At 38.6% G+C, this 9,819-nt stretch overlaps 1 protein-coding gene across 3 annotated transcripts in view; it reads right to left on the bottom strand.

The window, feature by feature from the left end:
• Positions 1–9,819, bottom strand: part of LSAMP (limbic system-associated membrane protein) — a 699,268-nt gene that overhangs the window by 42,215 nt on the left and 647,234 nt on the right. For all 3 annotated transcript variants that reach the window (XM_012731264.1, XM_012731261.1, XM_004675198.2), the window contains one exon: positions 3,159–3,293. In XM_012731264.1, coding sequence (XP_012586718.1) covers positions 3,159–3,293 — 135 coding nt within the window. The remainder of the gene's footprint in view (positions 1–3,158; positions 3,294–9,819) is intronic.

The raw sequence follows: 9,819 nt of genomic DNA, 5'->3' as shown, positions 1-9,819 counted from the left end.
TATATATATATATATATATATATATATATATATATATATATATATATATATAAAACCCAGAAATTCTGTCTATTGTACATGATTTTACTAAGCTTATTCAGTTGAAGGGATTTCAGGTCAATAATTTAGCTTCTCTACACTCCAGGACTTCCTACCACTTAGAAAATAGATTTTGCATGTCAAATGGCTCCACACAATGCTGGAGACCAACTGTGGAGAAGGATTATCCCAGAGAAGTAAAAAGGAAACTAGAATTCAGCTTATGAGCTAAACAAGAGAACATGTTATGTCTCTCTTGTTCACTCTCTGGTTTCTCAGTGTTCTCAACAAATATCTGTTGGCAAGTAAGTAAATGCATCAATGAAGTGTTGGTAAGGGAAAATTACTAGCAATGGACTTTTTTTTTTTTTTTCAATTTTACTAAGGTTCTGTTTCATTACATAATCCACTCAGCTATTAGTTATCTAAGCCATTGTGATCTCCCGACCTAATTCCAAACCCTGTGTTTTCAAAAAGAACAATCAGTTAAAATAATGGTACATTTTCTTTAGTAGATTAGATGAATTTGCAGAGGTGGTGTTAAATATTTCTCAGTATATATTTGTTTGACTATGCAGACCTGGCTTAATAATTTAACCCCAAAGACTTCATCTACGTAATAAAGTTAAATAGGATGCATCTTTAAAAATGGTAAAAGATGCAATGGCTAGTTGTTCTATGAATACAACCACAGTTTATGAAGTATTGGTGAAATCACATTATTTGTAAAGTTGGGAGAAACATTAACAAGGGAGAGAGTTCACCTGTGAACTCTTCAATGAAGTACACTTCTATTGAGTTATTTTACGGTCAGGCATATGCTAGGTGCTGCTCGTAAGGACATACTGGGTGTTTGACTGCATTCAAGATAGATTTCCATGAAAGATGAAGTGTCTTTTTAGAATATTGAGGTTCTGCTCATGTTATTCTGTGATTTACTCATCTTTAGCAAAAGTTCATATTTTCATAAAAATTGTTTCTTGAAAATTATCAGTATTTTCTTCTGTTCTAAGTTATACTTTGGGGACAGTCGAGAAGAGCATTGTCACTAATTGTGCTAATAATAACAGGACCCAGGCGGCTGGCTTTGATCTTGGGGACCATCTGCAATGCAGACCACTTTGATGTTTCACACAATGGAAGCATAAATATTTTCTATGTATTCATGATTGGGCTTTCAGAAATCTAATTAAGATGAAGGTCAATTAAGAGAAAATGAAATCTAAACTCCAAAAGTCAGAGAAGAGGTGGAAGATGATGACATGGCAGTGTGTACATAAAAGAAGCTAACTAACCTAATTATAAACTTATACAAACACCCAGAAAAAAAGTGCCTTTCATGTTAAAAAAAAGGTCCTAGAGCATTTTCTAACATTGAGATCATTAATGTGTCTTTGAAACACACCCAGTACTGGAAGAGAATAATAATAATGGCATTTCAAAAAATCACAGACAGCTATGGGATGAAAGCATTTCCGAACTCATCAAACACAGCCCCTTGCTTCCTTAGTGGAAATGAGAGTCATAAATATCTAGGACAGAGTCATTGAAATCTTCCAGGTATGGTGTGAATTGCTTCTCTTCTTGAAAGTCTAGGCTTGGATTCCTCCAGGTAGGGTGTGAAGGGGTCAGCTGTCTGTTTCAGATGGCTGCAAGACTGGAGCAAGGCCAGAGGAAATACAAGACCAGCACAGAATGGTCACCTTAGGACAATTTCCAGCACAGAATGGTCACCTTAGGACAATTTCCTCATCATTCTTAGCCAAATTTCTAAGTTGCATTAAATCTGTTTATCTCATTAATTTACTGTATTACACGACACATATCCATCCTTTAATCCAGTGGTGCCCTCCTTTTTCTTTCTTTTTTTGGGTGTTAGCCTCAATAGGCCCAAATCTGTATCCTTTATTCTTATACTTGTTTTTGTATTATTTTAGAAAGATAATCTTCTTCTTTAGATTCTAGCTTCTCAGGTTCTGAAGTGGAGTCAAACAGATGTACCTAGCCAAGGAATTTACATATAAACACTGCAACACAGGCAACTGCATGGAGGACATGGAAGGAATCCTTCCCCTTCTACACATACACTCAAATGTGTGTTGTTGTTTGTGCATGTTCCCTTATGCTTATGTGTGCATGTCTATGCAGGTGTACCATGTGTTCATAGGTGTGCACATATGTATAAAGCAGGTGCATTTGCCTGTGCACATGTACATGCATATGTACGTGTATGTGTGCATGCACAGTCTTTGTGTTTATGTGTGTAGAGTGTATATTTAAATGCATAGTAAAGAACTTTCAGTAAATACCTTTGTCTATCTCACTAACCACTACTGTATATTGTCGGAAATTGCATTTGAATAATGTGTAATGTCACTCCTAACTGAACCATGTAAACGAATTCTCTTTTTTCCTCTGCTGGGTGACACATATCATGTGGATCCATTCCCCCCCCCCCCATCTTTTGAACTACATCTAAGGATCCTTTCATCTGAGAAGTTCAAAGTATGCCCACTTACCTATGCATCCTAGTGAAATCTTCCTCTCTAATGTCCATATTTCAGAACAACTAGATAACCAAAATTAACTTACCCGTATCCCTGTTAGCTATATCCCTGTTGATATCAGACTATAGTGACTTGGATTTAACCTCAAGGCCAATTAGTTAAATAGCAAAAGATAAAATAATTTCTTGGGTCATTTCTTTCTTTTTTTCTTTTTTTTTTAAATGCACCTCAATGGCACTTCCAGTTAAATCAATGTGAATCATTGTATTTTTTCCAAAGTGCTATGACCTTGGTTTCTACAAAGACCAGAATAGTGATTGCCAGAAATGCTAGTATTATCTGATCATGTTTTCTTAATTTTGTAGCCTGGGTAAAGGATAGAGTGCACTGTTAAACGTATTACAGTTTATATTTAGAGATGGTAGAGTTGATTTATCAAATTCAAAGGCCAAGTCCTGCCCTTGAATCTGTCCAATGTATTAATGTGCATCCCTGACCATAAGAGCATCTGCTTGAAATGCAATGTTCTTTTGTTAATGGGAACTTTAGAGCTTGCTGGAGGTAGAGGTGGGCTTCGGGCACATAGCAGCTGCTGAGTCCTGCCATACTCACAGTTCACAGTGACCTTGACTTGTTTGACATCTGCCGAGGAGACTTCATTGGCAGCTTTGCACTCATATTTGCCAGACTGCTCCCTGGTGATGCCCAGGATCTCCAGATATTCTTCTTCTCCTTCAAATTCTCTTCCTGAAAAACAGAGATGTACAAGATTATTTTAGAAAATGAATACAGCAATGCTTTTTTTTTTCATTTTAGAAGCAATAAATCCATGTGGCTTTTTAATAATTTGACAATGTGCTTTGTCTGAGGTCAGATTCCACAAAAGACCCCAAGAAAAAAAGTCATGTGAGAGTGATTAAGAAGGACATATTCTCAGGAAAAACTGATAAGGGAGTGAAAAAATGAGGCCTGGAGAGAAGGAAGCCAAAGAAGGATGCCATATCACAACCCAGGGAAAGCAGATGAGCTTGACCTATCAGGAACTTTGGGAACAGCTCATGTCCTACATCACAGTTTTCCTGACCAAGAGGCAAAAATATGAAGTATTTGGTGAAGGGATTTAAAACAAAGTTGAAGTTGGGGGGAGGTGCAAAGGAATTGTGAAAAGTGAGGAGGGATGAAGTGTTAATGCCATCCTTCAAAGTACTCTTCTAATCAAAGTTATTATTAGAAGAAGAAGAGATGATTTCTTTTTGAGGATCTGTCACTCTCCTCTTCACATTATGTGGAATTACACTCACAAGTATGTTCAAACCTGTTTTACAAACATGGCTTCCTTGTTTAGTGTCAAATTACATCATCATTGAGCTTTCATGCTGTGGACCAGATCCATGCACATGTGCTGCTGATGGAATATTTTGTGACAGATCATGTCATGTGTTGTGGCAGTAAAAAAGTAGGAAGCTAAATACTACTGGCTTAACCAGCTGAGATTATAGGCCAAGGGTCCTTTTTGGGAAGTTCTACAAAGTTAGGTGTGTCCATTTAATGAAGATATTTCAAGATTAAGAGACAGAGAGAAGTCAAAAGAAAGAGAGAGACAGAGGGCAAAAGAGAGCTGGAAGAGTGCTGAAGGACACAAGCTTGCCACCATGAAGAAATCTTGCTTCTGGTCATCATACACGAAATGATACCAATTAATAGCTCTGCTCAAATGCCACAAGCTGTTTTCTTTTTATGGAAATTCCCTGATGGCCAAATCAACCTAATGCCAGCCAGCACAAAGACAAATTCACTGTCTAAATATTTCAGCTAAGCCTGTTAACCAGGCTCCCAATAGAACATTGGGCCTCTTTGATAACTTTCCACAGTACAACTGTTAGGAGTGCTCTAAGCTTCATGTCTTCTGTCAGCTGTCAATAGCATTAGTTTAGAGGACCCTCCACAGTTCCAACAACAAATAGGAAATAGTTACATGAAGTTATTTAGTCTTAAGTTCCGCACATAACTTAGCATCTGTGTTTACTGAAACTGTTTTGGAATCAGTCTATACATATACAGCTGCATATTATTTATAAAATGCTATTATTTTTCTGTCTGTTTTCGCCTCCTTTCTTCTCCCCATACAAGTTAAGTAGTCAGACCTGATTTAACATTATCACAGAAGTGGATTGTGGTGGAAAAATAAACAGAAATCTCAGAAAGGATAATTGTCCACTTCATTGAATTAACTGGACAGGATTTGAGTTTGAAGAGGGAAAAACATCTTTCCTGTGTGCTTGTATTTATGGAGAAGAGTTATGCCAACTAATTGATGCTGAGACTCTCCTAGCTAATTATAAACAATCTAAAGACTAATGGCAACTCTGACAATTTCAGGGCAAAATAAGTGTAAGCTCATTAAAAACCTGGAGTGCAGAAGTAAAACTGACAGTAAGCAGGTTTATTGATTTTGAGAGTAATAGTGGATTGTAATGAGAAGAATTAAAGATGATTTCAGGATTTAAGTTTTAGAATTTCTGCCCTACCCTTGTTCATAGCTGATAAACCTTACTCCCAGGTGGATACAGACTTAAGAGAAGAAAGAGAATAGGTATAGTGTTCTTATAGTTGGCTAACAATGTGAATCTTTTCAATTCCAATCTTTATAATATCTAGAAATGGTAGGTTATAGAGCTCTATATTGTATTTTAAATTTCTAAATGATCTAAACCAGCTTCTCGAGAGATGACTTTTAGCAGCACTAAGGTTCGAGCAGTCTGAAAGATGGTATCTAGTTGAGTAAATACTAAGATTAACTAGACACAATAATGTCATATTATTGGGCTTTGGACATAGGGTTTTTCCATGCCAGGGAAGGTATTAATAATCTCATTTTTCACTGATCAGCAAATAATAACATAGATTCTCATGGGATGAATTTTTAATCTCAACATCTCTGAGGAAGAATTTCTCCAGGTACTATGACAAGATAATGGGGCTTTTTTCTTAGTGCCCTCACATCTAGGCAGAAAGATCTTTCTTGCTTCTCCATGAGCATTCCCATGGCTGCCTCTGTCTCCAGCACACAGTGTACACAGCTGCTTCTCTAGAGTGGTAGAGTGTCCAGCTGCACATGGAAAACAGGTAAGAGAAGCTAGCTGGCCCTCCTCCAACCAGCCTGACAATATTAACAATATTAAGCAATGCCTCTGTGCTTCCTCTTGTCATCATTCTTATCTCTTACACTTCCTAGCATTTCTTACTAATCTATTTTACTTATACCCACAGGACACTTTGTTCACAGTGCATTATCCCTCATACTTGAGGATGTCTCAGGAACTCACAGTGATTTGAGAGCAAATGGAAACTTCCCTGATGCTAGAAAGTCAAAGAACCAGATTGAAAATTCCACAAGGACCTTGTCTTAAATAGCAATATCCCCATGAGACCATACAAGATATGACATGGATTAGTTATTCTGTGACTCTTTGTTTCGTCCACAGAACTGAATCCAGAAATACCAGCAGAAACAGAGCACACCCAACACATCAAGTCGTGTAAGAAAAGAGCGTAAGAGAGCAGGTGTGCTGGTTCAGTTCCTTTTACTGACCCCACCAGTGCCCCTTCACTGGGTAGCAAGGGTGCGCTGAGTCCTCTTCTGGGGAAGGGCTGGACAGGGGCAGGAGGGACAGGGTCCTTGCTGGTCAAGTACTGAGTATGTGTCCACTGCGTGGAGTTACTGTTTCAGAAAATGCTGTGGAGACACGAACAGGAGCCCCGTGGAATTAGACACAATGCTGCTCCTTTCATCTGAGCAACTGCAGTTTCTTGTTTTAAGGCACAGAACTCAGCACATTAATCTCTAGTCTCACAATTCTAAGATGCCGTCAGATTCCCTAGCTCTCCTCTTTGTCCCAAGGTACCTGGCCCATCAGGTACCTGTCTTCATTCTTTCAACTCCCTCTGACCAGCTGCTCTCAACCCAAGAGTCTTATCACCTCTGCCCTTTACTTGCTCAACCTGAAAAAGCCTCTCAGGTCTGAAGGTGACATTTAACCTGCTGTCCAAGTTCTCTGCTGTGCTACAGCCCTTTGGCTTCAATGAGGACCCTTCTCTTGCTCTTAGCTATTATTTTCTGCCCTTGTATAAATGTTTACTTGAAATGCATATTTCAATATTTTGGTATTTTGAACATCTCAACCTATTTCTACAAGCTTGCTCACATTGCTGAGTGTTATATTTATTTTGAGATCTTGTGTTCAGTTAAAGTCTCCCTTTGCTTAATATGCTTTTGTGTCTCCTGGCAATATTCAACGACCAGGCTAAATAACTTCTCGTCCTCCTCAGTATATGTACCTTTGAAACTCTTACAATAATTAGTATATCTCCTCTTAGTCACTGCTTACTCAAGTTGTACATATTAGTTATTTTAATATTTCTTCATAAGTCAGGAAGAAGGGCCTAGAGCTAATGGCAAGAGGAAGCTTTTCTCTTGGCTGCCCCCAAATACAGAGGCAAATCAGCCAGGAATGACTCCAATCAAGGAAGCCAGGTTCTGCCCTCTGAGTACAATGCCTTCGGAGAAATGTGCTTGCATGACACATGGACAGCTCACATCCAAAACACTGAGTTATTTTACTTCCAAGGTCAACCAGGCATTGTAAGCTCCCAGCCATTTGAAATTAAATTTCCATAGTACTTTACTCTCTCCCTTTCTTTTTCTCCTTCTTCCTCTGGCTGCCTCTCCCTATCCCATTCTACACACACACACACACACACACACACACACACACACACACACACACACACACACACAGACAGGCATACACACACACAGCTATTTATTTACATAAACATTTCACTCTAATTTTTAGGAAACAACATACGAAGTTACTAACACCCAAATATTTGCTCAAAGCCAAACAAGCCTATTCTTGAAAATTCCACAGGACACAATCAGTTCTTTGCAATTATAAAAAGAAAAAGATGACCCTAATAATCATCAGAGTATCGGATTCCATTCTTTATTGGAGACAGGGAAATGAAATTTACATTAGGCAATGGAGGAATTCTTTCCCCTCTATTCTGAGAAGTCTTCTCAGTACTGTATGACACCTCCAGGGAGCATTTTTTTTTTTTTTCACAGAAGGGAAGATGTGTTAAAAATGGAATTGGCATTCCTTTACTCACCTGATTTTGAATGTTTAAATGACTGTTACACATTAATTATAAAAACAAACACATTGACAGGTTAGTACAAAGCAAAGAAGTAGACTAGAGCCTGTCTTTCAGGTATACATGTGGGCCTGTACACATGTGTTTGTGTGGGTCTGTGGCATGAAGAGATAGAGTGAAAGCAAGCTATGAATTGCTACCTATACAGATGAAAACAAAAAAGGGATCATAAATCAGTGATGCCATTTGAAGTTTTCTGTGGTAACTTCAAATGCCATAACAAGTTTCTGTTCTTACAATACATTTCATATTTTCTTTTTTTTTCCTAAGGACATACTCACTTGTTTCTGTTTTTGATTCTTTTCCTACTTTTATTTTTTGCATATCACATCCTACACAAACATGCTAAGAAAGGAAGAGCGAAACATAAGAAATTTAGAAAAAAAAAATGCTTCTGATGGGATTCTGTTTATATTTCCAGCCATGTCACTCTACAGGTCCTTTGAAGTTTTTGTTTTTTAGCTTCATGGCCCACCTGAGAGAGACTTTAGTGTTTGATGATGTTTCTATCCAAAGGTTGAAACCATTTCTCATTCCCACTTCTCATCACCCATGGAGGGAGGGGTGAAGAGTGGGAAATGATTCATTATCGACAGAAAGCAAGGGTGGGGGGCAGACACATTTGCGAGAAGCATCAATTATAGTAGAATAGGAAACTCAGAAAAGAGCAAAGCACTGAAAAGACTGAGGGAGATGGGGGAATGAAGAGGAATGATGAAGTGAGGATAATTTTAAGGAAGAATTATAGGAATGGAAATTAAAGGGCAAAGGGTACTCTAGAGAAAGAGGCATTTGACTATTAAGATATTTGAGCAACATGGAAGGAAAGGGGTGGGTAACTCTATTGTTGAAATGTTCCTTATTTGAATAGCAGCACACAACAGGGTGTGGATTATGCAAATTGGCCCCATGCCTTCTGTCAGTAGATAATACTCAGAAACCAGAGACATACACAATGCCAGGAAAGATTCACCACTGGCTTTGGCTCTGTAAATGGGCATAGGCCAACTGAAGAACTCCCTGTTATTATTGCTCCTGGCACCTAGTGGGACCCAATTCAGTACAGTTTGCTGTTCTGCCTTCATCTACACAAAACCAACTCGCTGACATAGTTTGATCTCAGCATCCAACCGGAGTCTACCATTCATGCATTCGTTTCCATCCCGGGCCATGATATCCTGCTATGTGCTCTTATATAATCATGACCCCCTAGTTGGTGTCAGGTTTTAGAAACTTTCTGCCCTTCTAAATGCTAGGTTTGACATTTGGATCCCCTATGTCGTTCTCTGAAAGGGAACTGCATTGATAACAGCTGTCATTCCCTACAGCTCAGCACTGTTTGGTATTGTTCGTCACTGTGTCTATAGTGGGCAGTAGGGTGCTGGTGTTGGAGTGTTCAAGAACTATTGTAGAGCGACACTGAAATGAGCAGCCACTTAATAAAAACTAGACACAGACTCAGACGTTACCTAATTTAAATAGCATTAAGGTTGCTTACAGATGAAGAAATATAGGAGCACAAATCTAGAAAGAGCAAGAAACTGTGCCCAAGTTATAAGGTTATTAAGGGAGAGCTGAGGTTCAACAGGTCTGTGGAGTTTTGACACCCAAATACCCAGTGAGGCAGCGCTCCTTTATCTATCATCAGTATCCAGAGTGGCTGGAGTTGTCCAAATTGTAGCTTTTGGAATCTGCTGATTTGTTGTCTTCTGAATATGAAATGGGAGGTTGAGGATGGGACAGCTGGGGATTTCTGAAACATTGCAGCTCAGTTATAAAGTAAAAGGACAGTGTTCAACTTTTATAGCATTTGTCCTCTTCATTTAGCTTCCTTATTAAGAGACCCAAATAAAGCAATTAATGAGAAAGAATTTGGCAATTAAAAATTTAACCACATCCATTTACTTGTAGAGCTCCCTCCAGGAAAGACACAGGTAGACAGAAATGCCAAGATGAGCAAAGGAGCTACAAAACAATGCCACAAGGACTTCTCTTAGGAGGGACGTACTGGGAGAAGTGAGTTTTCAGGGAGTTGAAAGACACATGAGGAGAAAAT

The sequence above is a fragment of the Condylura cristata genome, unplaced genomic scaffold (genome assembly GCF_000260355.1).
Source record: "Condylura cristata isolate star-nosed mole 26May11 unplaced genomic scaffold, ConCri1.0 scaffold00003, whole genome shotgun sequence".
Classification (NCBI taxonomy): domain Eukaryota; kingdom Metazoa; phylum Chordata; class Mammalia; order Eulipotyphla; family Talpidae; genus Condylura; species Condylura cristata.
This window is presented reverse-complemented; position numbering and strand designations above follow the sequence as displayed.